Here is a 26354-nt window from a genome sequence, read left to right as displayed (position 1 = left end):
TCTTTCTTTCTTTCTTTCTTTCTTTCTTTCTTTCTTTCTTTCTTTCTTTCTTTCTTTCTTTCAGTTTCCAGGCAATTTTCCAATGTAGAACCTTCCAGAAAACTCACATCCCTGTTTGTGCTATCTCCCTCTTTCCCATCTCCCTGAGATCCCTGGATGCAGCTCCAAACAGCAACCTTGGAGGACGGAGCAATATCCCAAATCATGGATCTGTCTGTTCATATCTTATAGCAAATCACAGTTTGTCCAGTTCCAAGCCATAGTTCAAATCCTGGTTTGGCAGCCATTTGCAACCCCAGCTATAACACAACATCACAAAGTTGGATATAATATAACAACGTTGGATAGCATTCGACTGATTTTTGCAGACCATGGTTATTTATTACCAGTACATCACACCTGTGCCAGTGACTTGCCCAGTGCTGAGTAGGGATGTGCACGAACTTGTTTGGAGGCCCTTTTACGGGCCTCTGAAAAGGTTCGAAAGACCGGCAGTTTGACCAATTCGAAGGTGGGGGGGATACCTTTTCAAGGACTGGGGAGGGTGCACTCCCCCACACTGTGTTTGCCACGCTGGCGCTGCAGTTTAAAAGAGTCAGGCGGGCGGGGGGGAATGCGGGTGCCCTTAAGGGAGCACCCTGCTGCCTCCAAAACATGGAGGAGCAGTTCCAGGCACATCCCTAGTTGCCAGCAGCCTCCTCTTATCTCCTCCTGCTGCTTGCCAACCTTGAGGAGAGGCACTCCTTGCAAGGCTCACCACGGTTGGATCAGTCCCAAAGAGCTGCTCTGATTGTGGCTGCCGGGCTGGTGCCCCAGTAATCAGCCACCTGAAGCAACAGCCCCACCTTGCCACACGAAAGGGCTGCCTCTGCCCAGCAGCCCACCCTGGCCTTGACCTCCGTGCAGTTGCCTGAATCTGTGAACAAAACCTAGACAAGTAGCGTTTTGTATGATGCAAGCTTTATTCACAGATCTGGTGAATATGTAGAAGTATGGAGTACAATAAGTGAACAGGGCTGGAGGATCAGTTTTTAAACAAACTGGTAAGTAGCATTGGGAAGAGAATACTCCTTTTTAGCTGAAATATTTGAGTTGCCTTCTATAGGACAACGCTTGAGTTTTGTTTTGCTTTTTGATATTTTGAGCCTGGGATCAGGAGGCAATAAAAATAGCAGGGTAAACAAATCTGTATATTTTGTTTTGTAACCTTGGCCTTCATATCCCTGTGGTTTTACTGTGCCCTTCTCCATATTAACAATGAGAAATCCCTTATAGGGCTAGACTACTATTCTTGTACTCTTGATAGCTGGAAATTAAGCTGCAAAAGTTACGTGGTTGGGCAGCCAAGAATAACAACTTAGCATGAGGGTACTTTTTTGGTATTCTCACTTTAATGAACAGATTACACTGTTTGTCTTGTTTAAAAATAACACTAGCAACAGGCGAGAATTATGTTGTTCGACAATACTGTAGGAAGGGCGTTTTAGGTCCCAAGTAACATGGACTTCAGCTTGGATCTGATTAAATCAGTCTCCTTGCATGCATCCATACTCTTCTGGTTGTCTTGAATGAAACGGACGCTTTATTTGTTTCCTTTTTTTAGCGCATTCCTGCACATAAAACACAATCTACTATATTATGCAACCAGTGCCATGTGCACAGTTAGACTCAGTGTGTTTGTTGGGCTGGAGGCTGTTGTGGAGGGCAGGGGAAGTCCTCTTTGTGTGGAGTTAGGCATGTAGTTTCCCAAATTGTGATCATAAAGGGAAACACTTGATGCTAAATATTTGCACTGGTGTGCCTGTACAGTGTCCCTTGAACATGCATAAGTGTTACACAATAAGTTGTGGCTGGGGATGGCAAGAGTTGTAGTGCCAACAACAACAGCTGGAGTGCCAAGTTTGCCTAGCCTTGCACTAGTGTTTGATTAATGTCCTGCTGTGTTGTGGTGTTTTATCCTACTAATCAATTTGCATCAACCTAATCACTTAATATACTGGTGCAACTTCATGTTTTTGGATTTTGGTGTAAATATTAGTGTAAAAAAACCTGAACATATCTAAGGGGCAGGCCCAAGAAGTTACATGCTCTTGCACATAACTCGTGCCAGTTTTACTCCCATGTTCTGCTTAGCCAAGATGTCTTATTTGTAATTAACAGACATTGAAAAATGGCAAATGAGAAAGCTAGACGACTGTACTGGCAGGCAGTAGTAGAACACTGAGATAAAAGCATCCCTGGTGTTTCTTAACATCCATTAATTTAAAAGGTAGAGCTAGCTAGTAGCTTTAATGTAGAGGTCAAAACTCTCAGCAGGTGAGCATCTCAACACTGATAAGCAACATCTGCTTGAATAGTGAAATTTTGCCCGTACATGTTTGATCAACTTTCCCCTTGTAGTATTTTCTTCTATGAATAAGATGGTCTAAGGGTGATGAAATACGCATTTCCACACTGCAAAGCCTTTTACAATGACCTTGAATGTGCAATAAAAGTTAAAAGTTTAAAAACATTCTAAAGTTTACAACTTAAAAACTAATCCACAGACGTTTTGATGTAAGACATCATTCTCAGTGCTATGCAAGGTGGCTGAGTTTTGTTCTTAAATACAACTCCACACCATGATTCAGCTAAAGAACTGAAGGCAATCAACCAATCCTGTGCAGCTCCCAAAATCACATACAGGGGGTGGGGAGGTGGTGGTGGTGGTGGGGAAACAAAACAAAACCCCAAAACCAAAAATGTTGAGACAAGGTGGTATAGGAAACCTACTAAAAAGAAAATAATAATGAACAACAGATCAGCACACCCACAAGGCATGAAAGTACAGACAGTGAACAGTTTGATACAGAGATCTGTAGGAGTTTCATCTAAAGATTATGTTGAACTATCTAGGAAGAAAGCAGAGGAAATAGGGAAAATCAATGGTTATGTATTCTCTGTCGAAGCATACAGGAATACTAAATTTAGAGAAGGGTATGCAGTACTAAAAATCTCATATGTCAAGGAAAGCTTTACCTGGGAGCCACAGCAGATTCTTAAGACGCATGACTTGAAGGCGAATGTTATTTGTACAGCTCCAGTGACCTTGAGACAACACTTAGTAAAATCAAGACTGTATGAGGATAATAATTGTAAAGTTGAAGACTGCCTAATTTGTGAGAATAAAGAGGGGAGGTGTCAGACAAAAGGGGTGATATATAAAATAGCATGCTTGGAGTGCATGCAGTTTTATATTGGCAAAACTGGTCAACCTCTGATAAAAAGATAGAAGGAACATCTGGCAGACATACAGCATAGAGATAGAACAAAACCAGTGCATGTTAAAGTGTTGGAGATGGAGTTCCAGTGCATTGACCTTTTGCACCTACTGTCCTAATGACCACTAGGGGCACTGGGAGTAGAGGTAGTGAGTGAGGGTCTCCTTACCTGTCTCTGCACTATGACCCCAGGACTGACTCTGCAGCACTTTCTGTGCTGAGTCATAATCCTTCCTTTCCTCCTAGAGAGCAGATGGAAACATCTCTCGCTCTCTCCTTACCTATTCATTATGTAGTCCTTTAGATTAGTTTCAGGTCTTTCCTGTCCATGTGTACTTGACCAATAAATACTTAGTATTTAGTTCTACAAGGATCTCCATGTGTTTTCTCTAAATAGCTGCAACAACTAGACCATCCTCTGCTCCCCACTCTGTAACTGGAGTGTGTGCCCATTCCTTAGTGCTCTGCTGTTTTACCCACTGGGTAAAAATTAACAACCTCTGACATAAAGAATGACATCAAGGCAGAGGAATGAATACAAAGATACTCACCCTTGGCTGTGGAGACAGATGTGAGGAAACAAAAAATCAGAGAAGCCGTGTGTGTGTGTGTGTGTACACACACAGTTGCACCCAACTATAAATGTTAAAGAGGAAATGAGGGAAGCAATGAAATTCATTTGTTACTGAGTGTATGAACTTTATCATGCTTTTGTATTCTTTCCCTTCCTTCCACAGTTTTTTGTTTGTTTGTTTTCTCTCCCCCCGCCCCCTGTATGTGTTGTTGGGAGCTTCATAGGATTGGTTGATTGCCTTCAGTTCTTTAGCTGAATCATGGTGTGGAGTTGTATTTAAGAACAAAACTCAGCCTCTTTGTATAGCACTGAGCATGACGTCTTGCATCAAAACGTCTGCTTTCTTGTTACATCTGTGGTTTATATATTTTTTAAACAGCAGCCCCAGTGGCTTGAACTGGGTGCTGCTTGTAATTTATTTCCTTGTGTGATTTCTTTTTTCTGTCATTGCTTGTAGGCAGTCCCCTTCAATAACTGGGGTGTTGTGATCCCTCCCCATTTTATTTAAACCGTACTAGCTGCCCCCAGGCTTTAGGGGCTGGAATTTTATTCCTTGTTTACTGTATTTGTGTTTTCTCATTGCTTGTAGCCAGCCCCCAGTGGCTATAATAATGGGGGTGCTTCTTCTTCTTATCATCATCATCATCATCATCATCATCATCATCATTAAATTTTGCAGCCCTGCAGCCACCTTTGCTGCTGTTGTCTGTGTGCTGCCTAGTGGATTAATTCTTGTTTTTTGTAGGCTGGTGTGTGGTGCCCAGCCTGTCCAGGCTCTCTCACTATTCCACTTTTGTTGGGAGGGGGGCTTATTTTTTGTTTTGATTGGGTGGGTGGGTGCCTGGCTGGTGCCCACCTGCTCTCCAGCCAGCTGTTGAGTCCTGGTGTCTTCTCAGCCCAAGAGTGCCTCTGAGAGCAACACCTGGCAGATTCTAGCGGAAAACACTACAGAAAGCCCCCAGCTGAAGACGTCGGAAAGTGAGAGACCTCCTACCTTGGTCAAGTTATATAGAAGAGTCCTTTAAATAGGGCCAAATTTGGGGAAGGGGGGATTAGGTGGCAGGATTGTAGGACAGGAGGGGTGGGTTAGAGAGAGGCCACAGTAATCTCCATTTATTGCCTTGCCTTCACTTATACTTGCCCCATTGTTGCTCAGTCCCTTCCAAAAATAGCCCCCCCTCAAATAAAGCCTGCTTCTTACTTGTGGGGATTTAATATTTCTAGCTTCTGTGTGTGGCACACAGACCATAAAGAGACCACCCCCAACCCCACACCCTATTAAAGTCTCTTCTCCCTCCCACCCACCACCCCATGCATCAGAGTTAGGACAAGATTTTTTTTATTGAACCAACAAACTACCAAAGCATACAGTACGTTGCCAAAGCACAATTATATACAAAGTGGTTGTTTGTACATGATATAGCTACAAAGATTTACACACAAGGATTTGGAAACACACAAGTTATGAAGTATATGCAGGTAGTACTGTAACTCAGGGGTGGGGGATTACAACGCACATCAGGTAATCGGGGCGGTTACATCCGACATCCATTTCCACAATTTTTCCCATTGCTGTTTAGAAGAGATACTCTTGTCTTTTTGCACATAACCATACAAACTTTTCCAGAAGAGATTTACTGTCTCATCTGCGTGAACCTCTTGGTTGCGTCTTCCCTCCCTATTCCTATGCACGAGCATTGCATAAATGACATACAAGTTTACTAACCTGATTACGAGAAGGGGAACGTTCCAATTCCCTAGTATGGGGGCACCCGTTCCATCCCGTTTCCTTGAAGGTTTCTTTATGGGACCTCGAAAGGAGGTTCTATCGCTCAAACCCGAGGTTAGTTCTTCCCAAGTCTGTTTTTCCAAATCAGGCCACTCTAACAGCTTACTTACTCCCTGCCACACTCTTTTGGCTACCACACACTCTTTTAAGAAATGTGAGTGGGTTTCCCTGAATGTTTTGCCTAGTTCAGAGTTAGGGCTTAAATTTTTAAAAAACCCAAGATCTGGGAAGGTGTGAGGCAGAGTTCACTTCACTGTGAGTTGTGTTGAGCAGAATCCAAACCAACTCATGGGCTTTTCAGACTGTTTCCTGAGCTGGACTCTAAGCAAGGCTAGGCTGCTGGTTGTGTTGCGTGGTGAGAGGGACCTACTTCTTGAGTCGCCACTGCTGATGTGGTGTGTGCAGGCTCTTCTATCCAGAGGAGCCTGGCCCTGCAGTGCAGCTGCCTGTGGTAGCTGAGGTAGAAGTGTGTGTGTGTGTGTGTGTGTGTGTGTGTGTGTGTGTGTGTGATAGGAACATAGGAAGCTGTCGTATACTGAGTCAGACCATTGGTCTATCTAGCTCACTATTGTCTACACAGACTGGCAGCAGCTTCTCCAAGGTTGCAGGCAGGAATCTCTCTCAGCCCTATCTTGGAGAAGCCAGGGAGGGCACTTGGAACCTTCTGCTCTACCCAGAGTGGCTCCATCTCCTGAGGGGAATATCTTACAGTGCTCACACTTTGAGTGTCTCCCATTCATATGCAACCAGGGTGGATCCTGCTTAGCTAAGGGGACAAGTCATGCTTGCTACCACAAGACCAGCTCTTCTCCCCTTGGGGTCCCTGCTCCCACACCCGGGGATCCCTGCTGGCAGGCATAGGCCTGGTGCGTTCTTGACTAGCAGCAAGGCAGCTGCTTTGGCTCGTAAGCAAGGCAATTTGCATGTGTGGTGGGTGAAGTCAGTGGGAAAGAATTCTGGTCACCCAGAGCCTCATCTCATCACCCGGGCCATTGCGGAGATGATCGCTTTGAATGACCAGCCATTCCAGGTGGTGGAGAATGCCGGCTTCTGCCAGCTGCTCTCATTGCTTGCCCCCAACTATCAGATCCCTTCATGTACCACCTTCAGCAGATGGGTGATGCCCTCCCTGTACTGGGCATGCAGGGAGCTTGTGTTGGGGTTGGTGTGCACAGCAGCACCTGACACCAGTGTTCACTTCAGTGCAGATCTGTGGGAGAGACCCAGTGGGAGGCATGCTTCTTTCCTGTCCCTCATGGTGTGCGGGGGGATGGACAGACAGTGTTCCCTCTAATGTTTATCATCATCAGTGAGTGGAAAGAGTTTTGTTTTGGGTGGCAGAATCAAGGCAGTGTGTACACATAACTCTCTCTCTCTCTCTCTCTCATACACACACACACACACACACACACACACACACACACAGAGAAATAATTAAAACAGCACGCAAATTATTAAAATGAATTTTCTATGAATTTTCTATGAATATAATTTTTAAAATAATTTTTATAAACAGTTTTCAACTGTTTTTGTTGGAAATAAACCACCTTGAGATGTTACAATTTGGTGGTAAATAAATAAAGTGAGTAGGCAGTCCTTTAGATAAGTGTTTAGGGCCAAGTTAAAGACTTCAAATGTAAAAACCAGTGCCTGAGAGATTTTTTGCAACCTACATCCTTATTTTAGCATCCACAGAATGCAAACAGTTTTCTAGGCCTCAAAATTATATATGTACCTTTGAAAATGTGAAAGGCTCAGAACCAAAGTAGTTTAAGAAAGCCATAATTCCATGTGTTTAAGCTATTTCTACAGAACCCACCCACAAGAGTATGCTGACCAACTTTGATATCATCCAATACATTAACTGGCAGCAGGGGAGAGAGACAGCATTTTAACCCACAACAACACTTTTTCTTCCCTTCACAGCCCCATCCCTGAACAATTTTCCTCACCCCCGACTTGTCAGTGGCAGAGACGGGACTCCCCCCCCCCCCGCCCCCAGGCCCTTACCTCAACAGGCTTTAATTAATTTTTTTTAAAGCCTCCGTTGTGGCAGTAGCTGCAGGGAGGGGGGTGAGGGGAAAGTCCCCCCTTTTCCCCCTAAAAACCGCTGCTGGTGGTGGCAGGATGGTGCGCCCTGACAACTGGCTGTAGAGTGGGGGTGAGTAGGGGAGAGTGCCCCCCTTTTTAAAACTCTGAAAGCCCACCACTGTGCATAGAGGAGAGGAGGGGTGGTGGAAGCAGCTCACCGCCCGCCATCCCACCACACTGCACAGCGGCGGGCTTTCAGAGTTAAAAAAACAAATTGGGCAGAGCCCGCTGTGCCTGGCATCAGGGAGGGAGGGGGGAGGAGGCAGCGGCCGGAAGCAGTGGCTGGAGCGCCTACTGTTAGTGTACATTCCACTCTTAGCAGCAATAATATCACCGCCACTTTCTGGTCCAGCTGCGTAGTGTCCCTGGCAGGGCCAGATGAGCTGGCGGGTCCACCTCTGTGTTCCATCTGGTGTTTCACGGAGGTGCTCCTTGGCACCTTGCCCTGGGATTGGGAGGACCCCTCCGAACCCTGCAGCAGTGCTGAGCAGTGTGTGCTACAGTACCTGCAGGAGCCAGGTGGCAGGCCGGAAGATGGAGCCAATCCAGTTTTGGGCAACGCATCGCCAAGTTTGGCCGGACTTGGCACCAGTGGCCAGATGGCTCCTCTCATGCTAGCCACCCAGCGTCCAGAGTGAGAAGGTGTTCTCCATGGCCAGGCGTGTGGTGACCCAACATCCATCCCACTTGAGCACTGAGATGGTTGAGCCGCTGGTCTTCCTGAAGGCCAACCTCCCCTGCTGGGCTATCGCGAGCTGGCCATGGAGGGTGAGTGATTCATGGTCACCTCCACCAACAGCAACACAACTGGCAGCTTGGCCCACCCTGACCAACCCCAAACCCAGATGTGTCACAGTCTGCCCATTAGTGCTGCTGATGCACGCAGTCATGCATGCATGCCACCGCCAGGGCTGATGATAAGATATGGACTGGTGCCCTGACCTAAGTATCAGGCTGTCTTCTGAAAATCATCTAGATGCTTTGCATAGAAGGCAACCTTCTGCTGAGTGCAGACTTTCCCATAGAGACCTACCAGCTGAAAAACTGTCCTGCTTTGCATGAGAAGGTCCCAGTTCAATCCCTGACATTTCCAGGCAGGCCTGGTAAAGATTCCTGCCTGGAACCTTGGAGAAGCCGCTGCCAGTCAGTGTAGACAATACTGAGCTAGATGGACCAGTGGTCTGACTCGGTACAAGGCAGTTTCCTATGTAATTATTTCCTTCCCTCAGGGTCTGGAATCTCTTTGGAGCAGAGCACCTTGAGGGAAAAGGGAAGGGTAGAGCTAAAACTTACCATAGTGGGGGGTGAGAGGCAAATCCTGTACATGAGGCCCTTCAGTTGAGCACATGAAACAGAAAAAGTAGGCAGTAGAAGTGGTAGCAAACCTCACTTCTACTTCCTTTCAGCTCTGGAAGGGGCAGCTTTGCCTTTGGAAAGGATCTGCTGCTACCACAGTTAAAGATGGTGGTTGAGGCAATGGGCAATCAGGGCTTCCCGCTTCCTTTCTGCAGAGCTACAGCCAACAGATTAACCCAGTGGAATCTTTAAAAACTAGTAAAGTTTGGAAGGCACTTTACAAGTTTAAAAAAACCCAAGGTCACAATCTAGCCATTTTCAAAAGCTGTTTCAGTTGCAGACTGTAAAACTCTTCTATTGAAACCAGCGACATTTTTCAAGTATTTAACTTAAAATACTGTCTCTCTGAAATCCCTCTTTGGCAGTGGTTCTCAAACTGAGAGCCTCCAACTGGGAGCCTCCAGCCTCCACAATAAATTGTAGCTGGGGCTGATGGGAGTTGTGGTTCAGCAATATCTGGAGGCTCCCAGTTTTGGAACCACTGCTCTAGGGACTAAAACATGGGGAAGGGAACTTGTTGAGGTTTCTAAGCTCTTCGCTCTTCTGATGACATAACTGGGAATTCAGTGGAGCCTAGAGGCCTTACTGGTTCAGAACGAATCCTGTTTTAGAACTGCATTGACTTCAAATGTCCAGCAAACATTCTTTAAGTTAATCCATTCTGAATGGACTGTCCACTAGTTTTCACTCCTTTTATGTTGGAAGAAAGCTGGTGACAATAATACCTTTCAAAAGCTTATCTCTTTTATTTTATAGCATCCGCTAAGTGTTTCTGGGAGCCTGATTATCTAGCTATATTTAAGAATATCTAGAACTTCCATACAGTTTTCTCTTCCAGTGGCTAATTCTGCAGTTGCAACTAGTGACCAATCCATGAGAGTTGGAATTTTGGGAGACAGAAATCTTGATCAGTTCTAACTTGTAGTAATGGGAGCTGATGAAATATTTGGATGGGCTGTTGTGTCGTAGTTAGGGGAATAAACCAGCTCCACCATACCCCCACTCATGTTTATCAACAAAAGCTGGCACAAGTGAACAAATGTCCAGTCCCTGAAAGCATGAGTATAATTCAACAATATTTTTTCTTAGTATTTCAGTTTCCATGGAAGCTTATGTCTAGCTATAATCTGGAAAATTGGCAGTCATTGCTACACCAGCTGTAAAGGATAAAGTTCTTAGGACCTTGTAATGTTGTAGAATTACCAAGGACCATGCTTTCAGGAGCAGAAAAATTGAATAATACAACAGCAATTAGTTATACTTTGTTTTGAGGATATGGCAAATTAAAGAATTAGGTTAATAACTGCATACATGGTACACATAACCCAACTGAAATTCTGTGGACCCAACATAATTCGGTGCTCACAACATTTTCTCTTCTTGATTAATCGATTCAGATCCTCATGCTAATTTTTGATGCAACTCAGTCACTATGTGATGGCTTTCCCCCATAATTTTCATGTAATTAACCTTCTGAATTCAGCCTTGTGTCACTGAGATGTTTGTGTGAAATGCTGTGGGGTTTTGGAACTTAGTCAATGACAGGTTTTGCCAGTTTGAGAATGAGATTCAGAAGAAAGACTAAGGTAAAAGTGATGGAGAATGTCACCTCATGGTAGCATTATTCTAGGGATGTGCACAAAACCAGTTTGTCTGGTTTGGTTTGAATTTGAACTGGACTTGAATTGGACTGGGCATGTTTGGTTTTGCCCCCTGAAATGAGGGCCCCAGCTTGGCTTGAATTCAAAGCGGTTCAGATCTGGTTCTAGGGTGATGGGGGACATTCAAATAGCATAAAATAATGGATTTCTTACCACTGGCGGTAAGTGTAGCGGCCATTTTTGGGGTTGCGGCCATACCGTGCTGTGGCCATTTTGGGGAATGATCATGCAAATGGCCCATGTGCATGCATGCGCTTTAGCCCAAAAGGTGACTGCTATGTGTGTGCAGAGGGCCGAACTGGCCCTGGGAGACTTGTGGGGGAGGCTGGCTGGGGGAGGAGGAGCGATCGGAGACCCGCCCTGCAACTGCCGCACCCCCCATGGCAGCTGAATTTTTTGGCAGTGGTAATTATTTTATTACTTTTTGCTATTTTAACAGCCCATGCCACCCTCAAACTGGGCCTGAACCGGCCCGAGAAGTTCTATTCAACCTTGGATCAAACCGGGTCTGGTTCGGTTTGTGGTCGAACATCCAAACCAGCCTGGTTCAAGTGTGAACCAGTTTGCCTCCAAACCAGTCTGGTTCAATATCGAACCAGTTTGCACATCCCTACATTATTCGTGTAGACATTAAAATGAGCACTTGCAGGCTGATGATGTAATTCTCTAGCCTTTTCAAATGTTGGTGAGGAGGTTGCATGCAATGGAAAGGAACATTCTAAGGTGTTTTGGAGAGGTTAGGAAGAATCAGGGAACAGTTGGGTAAGAGAGGAAAGGACAGTAGCAGCCTGTATGGGCAAGGTGGGGGGCAGTAACAGGGATAACACGATGGTGGGGGAGCAAGGAAGTGGGATAGGGAGAGGGAAGAGAGAGGGAACAAGCTGCACCTGAAGCTTGTTTACTGCTCCCTGCTCTCTGCCTGTATGGGCCACTACTGGGCAAGGATGACTTAGAAATACAAATGTTTCTGCTGTTTGTAGTCTTGACATCTACTATTAGTTTCTAATAATCTATTATTGGTTAATAACATAAAATGTCTGTTTACTATTTGGTTCTTCCATCATTATTTACAAGTTCTTCAAGAATAATTATTTTACAAATTATTTGTCTGGCTCTGGCTCTTCCATGTGTCTGAAGTAGAATTACGACCTTAGTGTATGGTTATCTTAACAGTTTGAGATTAGCTTTGACAACCCTCACACAGAGGTTTTGTACAGTACACGAGGTATTTGCACTCAGGTCAGTGTATGTGCTGACTTGAAAGAAAAACCACCATGCTGTGGAGAATCTTGTGGCTGTACAAAGTGTGTTGGAAAAAAGTCATCCATGTGTGGAAGGCATGGAGGCTGTACTGCTCTTTGGGGAATGGCCTTCTTCAATATTTATTGCCTTTTACTGGGGATTGTTAACTTAAAAATATTTATTGGATTTCTTTTCTTTTGCAGAGAAATGGTCAATGCATGGTTTTCTGAGAGAGTTCATACCATTCCAGTGTGCAAGGAAGGGGCAAAACACCACAGCGAAACCTGTTCTTGCCCAAATCACCAGACAACACGGACCGAGAGCACAAATCCCACACCACCAACCAGGAAGATATCTGCCTCTGAATTTGACAGACCTCTTCGGCCCATTGTTGTCAAGGATTCTGTTGGAACAGTGAGTTTCCTGTCAGACTCTGAAAAAAAGGAGCAGATGCCTCTCCAGTCTCGGAGTCTTGGGACAGATGCAGGGGATCAGTGCTCAAGGCTCTTGGAACTGGTGAAGGATATTTCCAGCCACTTGGATGTCACAGCCCTTTGCCACAAAATTTTCTTACACATCCATGAACTTATTGCTGCCGATCGCTATTCCCTCTTCCTCGTCTGTGAGGACAGTTCCAATGAGAAATTTCTTGTTAGCAGGCTCTTTGACGTTGCTGAAGGCTCCACCTTAGAAGAAGCATCAAATAATTGTATCCGCTTGGAATGGAACAAAGGGATTGTGGGCCATGTGGCAGCTTTGGGCCAGCCTTTGAATATCAAGAATGCCTATGAGGTAAACGAAACAATGCTTTTTTGTTTGTGCATTTTAAAGAAATTCAGAAAGATTGATTCAAAACAAAATGGCAACAAAAATATGACCTAGAAGAGTGTCAGTCCACAAATTTCAGCCATGGCATATTTACCTGTCTACTCTGATGGATAGTGGTTCTCCAGAATATCGGGCAGGTCTCTCCCAGCTCTGCTACCTGAAATTCTTTAACTGGAGATTCCAAGGATTGAACTTATGGCCTTGGATATGCAGTGCCTTACCTCTGCCTTTGAACTGTGGCCATATAAAGTTTCCTAATTATTTAAATTTTCTAGACAAAACACTGGATAATATTCTGTGGTAGAGATGGGCAACCAATAGTCACATGTGCCTTGCTGAGCATCTGTTGATGGCTTTCTTTATGAAACCTGCACAAAGTGGCCATTGAGCATAACTTACTGAATGGTTTGGTGTGGCCCATTTTGCTTTCCTGACCTCTGAGTTCTTTCTGCAGGAAGCTCCACCTACTAGATAGCATAAGAACAACCCTGCAGGATCAGGTCCAATGCCTACCTAGTCCAGCATCCTGTGACACACAGTGGCCCAGCAGATGCCTCTGGGAAACCCACAGCCATCACTGTACTAAAAAGAAGCTAAAGCCTGTGGCCAGAAGAGGGTAGTCGCCTCAGACCAAATATCCTTTCAGATAATTTGGCCTTGTAGGTATAGTCAGGGAAAGAAAGTGACCTGATGGGCTCCTACTATAGGGCACAGTTGTTGTATTGAAGCTAATTCTTACATGCAGCAGGAACTGGGCTAAGGGAGTCCAGCCCAGTTCCTGCTGCTTGTGTGTAGTAATGGGAGCCACGTGGCTCCTGCTTATGGAGCCTGCCACTAAACCCGGGTTTTGTGCCTGCGTGTCACCGCAGCCTGACTCCGTGCCACAATGACTCACGAGTAGCCTTCCAACTGGGAAGCTACAACAAGCCTCCCAGCATCGGGAGGCTCCCCCAAAGGCACTGTGCACTCACGTGGTGTCTCATGGGATTTCCGGGGGCCAGGAGGCCCCCAAACCCCGTTGCCCCAACTGGCTCCGTAACGGAGCCGGTAATAATCTGGGCAGCCAGTCAGGCCACTCAGGGAGGGCTCATCTGTGGGGAGAGAGGGTCGAGCCTGCTCTCCCTGCATACCCACTTTCAGCTCTACACACGGATCTTTGTATACATTAAAAAATTATAAATATAGGTAGACTTTATGCATTTGACATTAATGAGAATTCATTTTGGTCAAGAAGCTCTGTGTAAGGGGAATATGTTGAAGAACATGACAGTTGGCCTCCTGCTTGCAAAGGGCTACTGAAAGCACACGGCATCAGTATTCCTAAATGTGCCTTCATATTGCCTTCTTAGCACAGTTCAAAATGTTGTGTGGCTTGTGCCAAACATAAAAGGTGGTGTTTTCCGGAGTGTCTCACTGCAATGTCTGTGATCATTTAGAGCAGGGATTCTCAAACTTGGGTCCTCAGGTGTTATTGGACTTCAACTCCCATAATCCCCAGCCTCAGTGGCCTTTGGTTGGGGATTATGGGAGTTGAAGTCCAATAACACCTGAGGACCCAAGTTTGGGAATCACTGATTTAGAGCAGGAATGGCCCACCTGAGGCTTTCCAGGTGTTGTTAGACTACTACTCCTAACATCCCCAATTGCAATTTATTTGGAGAGCCTCAGATTGGCCAACCCTGATTTAGAGCATCATCCTTGGTTTCCTCTCCATGGATGAAGACCAAAGAGTAGGAATTCTTAGTGACTGCCCTTACAACTGTGGAACTATTGGGAACTTACCAAATACTAGCCACAGTGGCCAGTCAACAAGCAGCTGGGATTAATTCAGAAGTGTCATATATACTAGCTCTTGGTATGTTGTGTATCTGAATTAATATATAGGTCATGGTTAGTCAGAACTGGTTTATACATAAGGCAGGACTGTCACTGACTATGGAGAGGGGATCTGTACATCTTGTGGATCTTTCCCTCTCATAGCTGACAAATAGTCAATATCGAATTGATAGCACTTAATCAATCAATCAGTAGACATGAGGCTTTGGATTGTGGCTATCTTTTTAGCTTGCCTGCTTGCTTGTTTTATTTAACACATTTATATACCACCCTATATAAAATCTCAGGGTGTGTGTGTTACAGTTTAAACAAAAAGCAACTAAAACCTAAGAATCATATAAAATAGATTAAAATTACCATAAATAAAACTTTAGGACACCATAAACTAAAAGACTGTTGAAACAGGTATGTTTTCAAAAGTTGTTTAAAAACAGCCATAGGGGAGATTCTGATTTCATTTAGGAGTGTGTTCCAGAGCCTCGGGGTACCACTGGAGATGGCCCAGTTTTGGGTTGCCACCAAGCAAGTTGATGGCAACTGTAACTGGACCTCCCCTGATGATCTTAATAGTTGGTGGGGTTCATGAAGAAGAAGGCGCTCTCTTAAATACCCTCTCTGTATAAATAACAGAGTTACTTATACTGGTCCCAAGCATTTGGGTTGGGGCCTAGACATTTAAATAAACTTTGCTATACCACTATTTGTAGCTTTTAACATGTGCAGTTCTAGTGACATAAGAGTTATGCATCTGTGTAGGTACTCTGATATTGATGTCCAAGTATGTGTATCATTGAGCCCGGTCAGTATAAGACTGGTGTGGAACTGAGTTTTTAAACATTTCCAGAAATGGAAGGACATGTTTCTTTTCATCAACATGGCTTATTTAGCCATGACTGTACTACATTTTGTCTGAGAGCAGGAAATGTTCTAAAAATGGTTATGCTTTGGGGAAGCGTATCATGGTGTGTTATCCACACTGGGGCGGTGTGTGTGGGGAGGGTGGGATGCCATAGATTTTTCAAAGCTTGCTGTGTTTGGGGTTCTTTAGCTGCAAAAGCTGATGTTCCACATAAATGGTTTTAACTGCTTCATGGAATGTAAATGTTGGGACGGCGGGGGAATTTGTATTCTCTCATCCATTGTTTCATAATAGATACACTATTACCAAGATGCACAGTTAAATAGAATGACCTACATTTTTCTAAACTGAGGAAATAATGCATCATTTTTGAGAAAAGTGTGTGCATGCTAATATATTTTCTTCCTTTGGCAGGATCCCCGATTCAATGCAGAAGTGGACCAAATCACAGGTTATAAGACACAGAGCATCCTTTGTATGCCAATAAAGAACCACAGGGAAGAGGTAAACTTTAGCATCTGGTTTTTCTTCTTTTATTGTCATATTTCCAGTTCCTCTAATTTCTTAAACTGTTTTTGGATTTCATGTTCTGCCCCAAAGCACAATATTGTTTGTTCTTTCTTTTGCCTTTTTTTTTTAAATGTCTGCTTGCATATGATTCCATAGAGTACAACTTTGACCTGTTCTGTAAACTATGCAGAATTGGTAGGCGGCCAGTTTTCTTTTCAGTTTTGTCATATTCTAAATACATTAGCCATTTTTGGCAGTGGCAGTGGGCCTGCATTTTCTTTATGGAAACATAAAACTCTTGTTTTGCTTAATTAATCTATAGTTTGTGGAACTGAGGAATTTGTGTTATAGGTAAGTTTTGTATAGGTAGTAAATGTTTCATTTTAAAAATCTAGAATAAAATGAACGTATCATGTATCATCGGGATTAAAAACTAATCATCACACAATAGAAGGGATGGGGTGAAAGAAAATTACAGAATTTGGACAGAAAGAATGAGGAAAATAAATTAGAACACTGAAATATCTATTGAAGAGAACCATTGTAGAATTAAACAAGTTCTAGTAAAAACTAATCTGCCTACTTTCTTTTCACTCTCACTACAACTGGACTAAATTTGATCCAAATTGGTTAGGCAGTTCACAAGTTAGCCCACTTGCACCTCAAATGTTCATGCATCTGCCATCTGAAATTAGGATGGATGACATAATCACAAACTATGCATTTGAGGTATCCCTATGTGTCCCTACAACTGTACCAGATTTGGTCCAAATTGGTTCCCACTTGCACCTCAGGTGTCCACATGTCCACCATCTTGAATCAGGGTGGATAACATCATTACAAACTGTGCCCTTGAGCTATCCCTTATGTGCCCATACTTCTGTAGCAAATTTGGTTCAAATCAGGCGGTTCACAAGTTAGCCCACTTGCGCCTCAAAAATGCATCTGTCCACCATCTTGAACTGGGATAGATGACATCATCACAAACTATGCAATTGAGGTATCCCTACAACTGTATGTGATTTAGTTCATATTGGTCCAGGCATTGAGAAGTTGATAGGAAGGGATACACACACAGGGGACACACACAAGGATGAACACACTGAATGCCAGGTGATCTCATAAGCCTACAGGAAAGTAGGCTAAAAATGAGGAAGAATCCATCTGAATCTCTGCTTTCTATGTATGTTGACTAAGAAATGAATATTAAGAACATCCCATTATTATGATTTGAAATCTTATTATTTCTAAGCACCGTTTTGAACATGTATGTCAAAACGTGTTGCGATACATACATGTCACTGACTACATAAACCCAACTCATGCGTTTAAGAAGCGAAAGCCCCAATTCTAAGCCTATTTACTTGACCACAAGGGCTGAAGAAACTTTGTGCAATTCATATACTGTTCAAGCTAAGCCAAGTTTTTAAACAATTGAGAGACATCACTTTTATTCTTTTGGTGGGGGCAGTGAATTAGAGAATTGGTTTCAGTACTCATGGGCTGCAGTAGATAGATAGATAGTTGCAAACAAGATAATTTGAAGTGCTGGGATATTCCGTTTATGTAATCAACTGAGGATGGTTTTGACATTGAAACTGGTTTTGTTTTAATTTGTAACATCTGGTAGATGGCATTTTTATCCTTGTGTAATAAATAGGTTTTGGTGGAAGAATTGTTTGGAGTTATATTATGTGTATAGTATTGCCAACTTATCAGCATATATAATTGGGATTTCCTATCTTTGGCACTCATGCCACTTTCCCTCTTATAGGAAGCAATTGCAGTCCCTGTCACCTGTAGGGCACAGACTTGTGAAGATGGTGATACATATTTTCTCACTTGAAACCCCGAGCATAATTGTTGCCTCACCTCTCTTTTAAAAATATGTTTTTTTTAAAGCCTATGCTGAGTTCCAGCACACACAGAGTATGTGTGTGTCATGTGACTTCCTCTAGCACACACTGAACTAAACACTGATGGGGTTTTAGCATGCCAGCTGTTACAGCTACCTGGTTGCTTCTAATTGGGATGGTTGCATGCTAAAAGCCTGTCTTTGCTGAGGTCAGGGTGCTAGCCGCAGTAACATGATGACTGTAAATGCATGTTTCTAGGCAGGAACATGGTGCATAGGAACATAGGAAGCTGCCTTATACCAAGTCAGACCATTGGTCATTCTAGCTCGGTATTGTCTACTTAGACTGGCAGTAGTTTCTCCAAGGCTACAGGCAAGAGTGTTACAAGGTTGCAGGCAAGGCTACACGCTCTATCTTGGAGATGCCAGGGAGGGAACTTGGAACCTTCTGCATGCAAGCATGCAGTTGCTCTTCCCAGAGCGTTCCCCTAAGGGGAATATTTTGTGGTTCTCACACATGTAGTCTCCCATTCAAAAGCAAACCAGGGCAGACTCTGCTTAGCAAAGGGGATAATTCATGCTTGACCAGCTCTCCTCCACTGCCCTATGCAGACAGGATATTTTCTGGCACCCATGTTTTAAGTGAATCTGTGAATTCACCTAAGTCCAGGTAAATCTGTGGATCGCCAAGTAGATTATTTCAAACCTTTGTGACCAATCCCATGGTCAGCTTGAGTTGTGAGAAATGAAGCTATATATGTACCTATATTTATAAATAAATCATGTGATTATAACTAAGGTGAATTGGATGTTTCATCATCACTTTCTTCTGCAATTATTATAACAACCTTGCCAAGAGAGGAGGGGTCAAAAGTAACTGCAAATAATTTCCATACTGACTGTGAGAAACTAGGTGAGATATAGCAGATTCACACAGATATATATAACACATGACTCACAGCTGAATGCATGCACCAGGTCCATAAAAAACCTATTGTGTCTGAAATGTTGCAAGATGATATGAAAACCCGTAATTAGGGATATGCATGAATCTATTTTTTAAATTCAATTTGTGCCCAAATTGAATCGCCCCAATTTGTTTTGTGTCCGAATCTGTTCCCCTGAATCACCCCAGATTTTATTTGGATTGGATTGAATTTGGATTAATTCAGACCACTTAGTCCTTAGTCCATTCAGTCCTAGGGGCACCAAATTTGGGTGGTGGGTAAGTCCCCATGGATGCCACTTACTGCCCAAATTTCAAGGCACTTGGTTGACTTTTAATTTTTAAAGTTTTTTTTTTTAACTGATTTTGTATATTTCCGCCATAGGAAATAATGGGGATTCAAAGTTGTCCTATCCTAACCCTAACATGGTCCCACAGCTTTAATTTTAAAAAATAAAGCTAAGCTCTAGCCCTTGTAGAAGTGGAGTTATGGAGCAAAATATGTCACTAGTTTTCAAGTGCCCTCCACTCTGCAGGTCCACACAAGTGGCAGTGCGGCTACGGCAGGAGCTGGTAGCAGGAGGACTCCCCCCCCCCCCCCGCATCCTAGGGTGCCCCACGCTACGAGCACCTCCACTCCTTCCCCCTGGCTCGCTGCCAGAAATGGTGGTGGGCCAGAAGGAAGCCATTTAACTTGGCAGTCGCCCAGGCAATCACCAGCCAAGGTTAAGCAAGCCATAGGTTTGCTTAAGCTCAGCTAAACATTGACTTAAAAACTTGGGTTTGGTGCAGGGGCAGCACCAGGATCAGGCTGATCTGATCTGCACCAGGATCAGGTCCTAGCCTGGGGTAGGTTGCACGTGTGAACAGCCTCGGTGAGTGCTTTCAACACCCTCAACATTTATTGTTTCTAAAGTACTTATAAACAACCAAGTACTTATAACCTCAGTACATCTCACCTAAGTACTTATAAAGAACCAAGTTCTGTAAGAAACTATTGAGGCCCTGCCCATGGACTCAAAATTCAATAGATTTCACTTGGCTGAAGTTAGCTCTAGGCTAGAGTGAAGGTTATCTCGTGCCCACCAGTAGAACCTTGCTGTATATTTACAGATTTTTGTGACGTAATTGCTTCATCTGCCCTTCACCTGATTGCCAGCTTGCTGTCTGCTTACAGAATACACATGACAGGAAACTGGCCTCATGCTGTCCTTCTGTTAGGCTGTCCCAAGGCTTGTTTTGACTGTGTAAGAGTTTCTATTGACACATGACTTTTTGGTCAAGGAGAGTCTTTGGATGTATTCCTCCAGTCCTCTTTACACCCACCAGCAACTCAACTGGGTTTCCTATACGTGTATGGTTTTTGGTACTTTTGTTAGTTTTTAAGCTTATAACGAGGCTTGCAAAGATTAATTGCAAGCCTCATGTTACTTTAAACCTGTTAGTCCTTGAGCTGTAACAAATTGTAATATTAAGTTAGCTGTTAGTTCTGCTCTAACATAATTGGTCTGAGTTTTATACTTAGCAAGTCTCCTTGCTGGGTCAGACATCCAGTCCATCATTCTAACAGTTGCCACCCTGATGGCTCTGGGAAGATGACAAGCAGGTCAACCGTTGTTTGTTCCCATGACTGGGTACTCGAAAATACACAGCCTCTGAGCATAAGGGTTGCATTATTATGCATAATATTATTAACTAGCCAACCTGCACAGAGCATCTGTGCAGTCTTTGGGGCTGGCTGTTCCCCCCTCCCTCCTGCCCCACTCTCTCTCCCTTCTGCCCCACACTCTTGCCCTCTCCCCTCCCCCATGGTCTCCTCCCCTCCCCTTCCTACCACTCTCCTCCCCCTGCATTTTATTTTACTTTACCAGATGCGGCGGGCGGCCAAAAGGGCCCCACCGCTGCCGATTCTCCTCCCGGTGGCAAACAGGGAAGTTCTGCTGCCCGGTTCCCTCCCACCCCAGACTCCCACGGCTGTCCGAAAACCACCTCCGCAGCCGGGCCCAGCGCCTCTGTGGCCTGGCCCGCCGCCACCTCGCCTCTGCGGCCGTGCCTGCCGCCGTGCCAAGTGCCGCCTCCGCGGTCTGCCGGGCCCGCTGCCGCCGCTTGCCAAAGAGGTGGCCAGCCCCCTCCCCCACCTTCTTTCCCCGTCTCCAGGCGGGTGCGGGCCCAGGCTGCCGGGCCGAGTGCCGCACCGGGCCCACTGCCACCTTGCCTCCACGGCCAGGTCTTGCTGCCACCCGGCCGTCCAATTCTCCTCCTGGCCTGGGTGCGCCAGCCAATCAGGTGCCTCCGCAGCGCAGCCAATCAGCTGGGCTGCCAGGACGCACATTCCATGGCACACCCAGGAGAAATATATATAGAGATATTATGGCTTCCAGCCACCAATAGGCATATAAGAGGCCTGAACAACTTTTGCCCTCCTGCAGATGTTGGCCTACAATTCCCATCATCCCCAGCCACAAGTCTAGTAGTCAGGGATGATGGGAGCTGTAGGCCAACATCTGCAGGAGGGCAAAAGTTGTGTAGCCTTGGCCTTTACGCTGCACTGTACATTTATTCTTTCAAAGCTGCCTAAGCCAGTGACCATCAGCCTATCTTGTAGCAGTGAGCTTCACAAGTTAATGCTGTGTGAAAGAATACTTCCATGTGAACCTATAATACCAATCAATGTCATTGTTGAAGTTTCTAGTATTAAGAGAAAAGGAGAAAAATGGATCTCTGTACTGTACTCTCCATATAGCTCGTGATTTTCTAAATCCCTATCGTATTCACCCACCTTTTTCCCCTAAAAGAATTTCAGCCCTTCATTTTCAGGAATGTGCTTCAAGCTCTTGATCAAATTGCCCTTGTGTTGGATTAGAATATTTTATCCTAATGTACTTCTCCTTGCACCTAGATTCAGCCTGGGTGCCTTTTTGTTGCTTCTTTCACCCAATTTGTGGAGATCTTTCCAGAGTTCACTTGGGATTTCACCATCCCGTTAACCTCCTTTAAGGGGAGGGGTTGTTAGGTGGGCTAGCCGCCAGGGAACCACCAGCCTCGCCCGCAAGCCCAGTGGTTCCCATGATTGGTCAAAACTGGACTGGCCTCCGGTAGTCCAGTTTTGATCAATCGTGTGAATAGCTTCATGGTGTTATACTATGGCTAACACCATATGTTGTGGATCCTTCCCCACATTGCAGGAAGCTGGATTGGGGTGTAAGCAGATTGCTTGAAATGTTAACTCAAAGATTTAAATCCATTGCACTATTTCCTGAATTGCGCATGCTGCCATTTGGTGTTGTTCTTTCTCTTTAATGTGACTTTTTTCACTGCCATCACAAGTGCCTTTATCCCACCCCTTCCTCCCACCTCTGGTTTTTGTTTTTGTTTTTTGCTTGGCACAGTCTAGACTTGGCTCTAAGTCAAGTGACAACTGAGCAGACCACCGCATGTGGCAATGGCTGGCGTCAGAAGTCTGGTGCACAAGTCCCTGTTTTGCTCATCGTGGCATGGTTTGTTTAGACCAGCAGGCTGAAGGCAAACAAGAATGTATCAGGCCTTGGGCTTGCACACTTACATTTATTGCAACCATATTATAGATGGTAGCTTTAGGGGACTACCATCTAGTTGGCCATCTTTGATCAAAGAAGAATTTAAATAGCCTGATCAAGAAACTCCAGAGCTGACAGACTTGTATGAATAACTATTTAGCCCACTGTTTGTAACTCCTACCCCAAAATATGATGTGCTACATAGATGTACCCTCAACACAGCCCAGCCCAGTGGAATCAAGGCAGGCCATTCTTTAGTATGAAAACATGAAACAAATTGATAGATGAACAAATTAGCACCCGCTGGAAAGAGGCTGGGAGGAGGGATGATGTGCTACACTCACTTCTGTTCTATGTTCAATAGAAGGGATTGAGCTGTGGAATTTTTTTTTTTTTAGGGAAAACTGGACCCCCTCCCCCTTCTGAACTCCCTTAGCAGAAGGTTTCTATCACTCTCACCATAATGCCTTACTGACACATTTCTGGAATGAGCTTGATCCACTGAATCAGCCCCTCTATTGCCATCTGCTTTTAGCTGCTTTTCCTATTTTTTAAAGCCCATTAAAAACATAAAAACACTGACTCTCTGTTGCAAAAACACCCAGAAAGCAGACACAACCGTTATCATGAAGATCTATCTAGCAGATAAAGGAAGCTGCTTTAGTTCTGAATGTCGGCAGTAACTATTCAGAGATTTACAGCAGCTTTTCCGATAGTCACTAAAAACATGCCACAAGCACAATTTAGGCGTTGTTTATCATTCGTACAAGTGATATTTCACTGAAGTAGCCATTTCAGGCAGGATCCATTTCATGCCTTATGCGTAGCTGCCTGTGAACCTTTGGGTCATAACAAGTGGTGAAGGTGAACTTTGCTGGTTGGGCACAGCCATGATGCTGTTGAATGAATCTGACCGTATTTGCACAGGAGGCAAACTGCAGGGACGGCACTGCTCTCCAACAAATGTTTAAAAATTAACCCCAAACAAGGGGACTTTAATGTAACACTGCTTACAAACACAGTCCACACCACAATCACAATAGCAGTGAATGCAGCAACTGGAAATACTGCATTTTGCAAGATACATAATATTGCGCTTTGACTGCTAAGGAAATGTGATACCCCCAACAGTAAGAGTACTGCTTTGAAGAACAGCAGGCAACAAATGGGAAGTAATGTGCTAGTATTTTATAAGAATTGATTGTTTGGAAAAGCTCTCAGTGTCAATGCGCCTTTTGTTTTTTTTTAAAAAGTTTTAGAACTGCCAGAAAATGAATACTTCAAAATAAAAGTATGTCCTTTCTTCAAAATAACTCCACATCCATGAAAGGGGAAGACAAGTGACAAGCTTTTTAAAAGTTAATATCTCTGTTATTGAAGGAGGAAAGTCAGAGAAGGAGTTGCCACAAAGATCTTCACTAGGCTGCTGAGCCTATGCGTCAAACAGGGGGACAGCATGTTGCTTGGGAGAAGCAGCTTGAAAAACTGCATCTGATCTGGGAAGTGTACTGAATCAACTCTAAAACACAAAGAAAACCTAGAGGAAATATTTAAGTTGCTTAGGGAGCAATTCAAAGACCAAATCCATGAAAAATTAGGGAGGTTTTTAATTTGTTTAGAGAGAAAGATTTGGAGGCAGTGGGGTGACCCATCAGGAAAGACACTGTGGTCCCTATTGAAGTTGTCAGTTCCATTAGCATTGGGCAGGGCAAAAGTATTGATAAAGCTACTTGGCAAACATGGTGCCAAGCAGTTTCTCAAATTTCCTTCCACTATATTCCACCAAAGTGGTTTGGATACTACTACTATGAATATTTATATACCGGTCTTCAACCAAAGTTCTCAAAGCGGTTTACATGTAAAAATAAATAATACAAAAACAAGATGGTCCCCTGTCCTCAAAGGGCTCATAATCTAAAAAGAAACATAAGGCAGATACCAGCAACAGCCACTGGAGGGATGCTGTGCTGGGGGTTGGATAGGGCCAGTTCCTCTCCCACTATTAAATATAAGAGAATCACTACTTTAAAAGGTGTCTGCTCATTTAACAGGGTTTTAAAAAAATCTTTTGGTTAAAAGCCTATCCTTTTTGGATAGGCTTTGGGTCAAAATGGGTCTTAACAATCCACCAAAGAACAGGATGCTTTGTTCCTATTTAAAGTGGCAGGATTCAGGAGTGGTTGCCACTCTTTAGTCCTTGATGTTCCTCATCACCTCTTGAGCAGGCATTGGCCTCTGTTGTTCCTCTCTCCTGCTAATATGCTGGGCTTGAGTTCTGCCCACATCCCTGCTTCCTGTGTTTTCTATTCCCTTGTGCTGCAGGGACTCGGTAATGGAACATGTTGTGTGCTTTTCCACTGATGGTGCTTAGTGCAGAAGTTCCTTCTCATACCCACCAGATTCTAGCTGGCATCCTGCTTCAGTCTTCTTTTTCTCTCTCCCTGCATCCAAGTGACACTTAACTGACAGCATCCTGCCTCATGTACTCGCCTGGTTCTGAGAGCATGCTTAGAACTCTCATGAGCTTGTTTGCACAAAGTGGAGCTGCATCAGTTTTTTTGCCACAGAGGAAAGAAGGTTGGGCTCAGCAAATGTTGCCACAGCTATTCCTAGTCTGGACAGCTACAAAGTGATTAGTTATGTTAAAGGCCTGGATCGAGTCTGTACATTTCCTGTAAGTGACCTAACTTCTATCCATGCATAACCTGGCAGTTTGATCTTAGTACATATCCATCCATCCATCATTACAGTCATCAGCCAGCAGAGCACAACAAACATTAAGCAAAACAAAACTATTGGATTACAAAGCCATTATTAAATTGAAACAATAACTAAGGGAAATTAACCAAGTGTTGACGGCTTTTACAAGCTATAAAACAAAATTTTGCAACGTTTAAAGCAGGCCTGCTCAACTTCAGCCCCCTAGCAGTTTTTAGATGACAACTCCCATAATTCCCAGCCACAGTGGCCAATAGCCAGAGATTATGGGAGTTGTAGGCCAACATGTGCAAGAGGGCTGAAGTTGAGCAGCCCTGATTTAAAGAAATTAAATCATTCTGGTTGGACAGAAAATGTTGAAGATAAAATAGAAATTTTACTATAAACGGGGTGATAAAACGAGTTTGGATATCCTATAAAAGAAGCAGTATAGAAGGACATGAATGGTTGATTCTGTAGCACCTCAACTGCAAGGGCATAACCATACTTAGTAGTACATAGATTTCTAGCTATCTCAGAGAGGAAAAAAATATTTGTGTTCATGTGCATACGCTAGTTAAGTTCAATATATGTATAAATACTTTTTAAAAGCTCTACCCCAGTGCTGTGAAATGGAAAGTTTAATGCTTTTTCATAGCATATGAGTGGAGTTTTCATAACATTTGAATGTTACAAAGTAATAACTAAAAACCTTATGTCCATCATCAAGAAAAATTTGGCAGAGCAAATGTAGTCCATTTTGTATCCAGCAGGACATAAACTAATTTTGAAAGATACTATTTTAAATGGTATTTTATCGTTCATGAAAACAAGGATTTTGCACTTAAACAAAGAGCTGTTTCTGTTTATTAATTCTGGGGCTCTCTCTGAAAAATGCTATTGTGCACACTGTTCAGGTCTGAGGACAAGTTTGCACAGTGTTAAATCTATTTTAGTGTTCCTTTCCTCCATAGTGAACTACAAAGGCAATCTATCTATGTCCTGAATTATGCTGAGGTCTAATATCACCAGGACATTATTTTCTAGTAACTAAATAGGGCTTTTCCTTCAACCACATAGTTCAGTTATGACTCATCATATTGTTGCAGAATTGTATGACCATGAAGAACACATCTTCCACCAGTCATTTGAAATAAAGACATTTATTTTAAATGGCTAAGAATCTGACTGATACTTGGTCACCAGTCAAGGACTAGCTTTTCCCTGCGGAACCATTTTCAAGGTATTGGCACCCGACAATGAAGAAAGAAGATGCTTCTGCTGGTTTGAAGCAACAGCAAGACCCACCGCAAA

At 43.9% G+C, this 26354-nt stretch overlaps 1 protein-coding gene across 8 annotated transcripts in view; it reads left to right on the top strand.

The window, feature by feature from the left end:
* PDE5A (phosphodiesterase 5A) overlaps positions 1 to 26354 on the top strand; it is a 118023-nt gene that overhangs the window by 24248 nt on the left and 67421 nt on the right. For all 8 annotated transcript variants that reach the window (XM_053256800.1, XM_053256795.1, XM_053256794.1 and 5 more), the window contains 2 exons: positions 12177 to 12765; positions 15911 to 16000. In XM_053256800.1, the coding sequence (XP_053112775.1) occupies positions 12181 to 12765; positions 15911 to 16000 (675 nt within the window). In that variant the 5' untranslated portion in view covers positions 12177 to 12180. The remainder of the gene's footprint in view (positions 1 to 12176; positions 12766 to 15910; positions 16001 to 26354) is intronic.

Source organism: Hemicordylus capensis, chromosome 5 (assembly GCF_027244095.1).
Source record: "Hemicordylus capensis ecotype Gifberg chromosome 5, rHemCap1.1.pri, whole genome shotgun sequence".
Taxonomy (NCBI): Eukaryota; Metazoa; Chordata; class Lepidosauria; order Squamata; family Cordylidae; genus Hemicordylus; species Hemicordylus capensis.
Note: the sequence above shows the minus strand (reverse complement) of the source record. Positions and strands in the feature narration are given on the sequence as shown.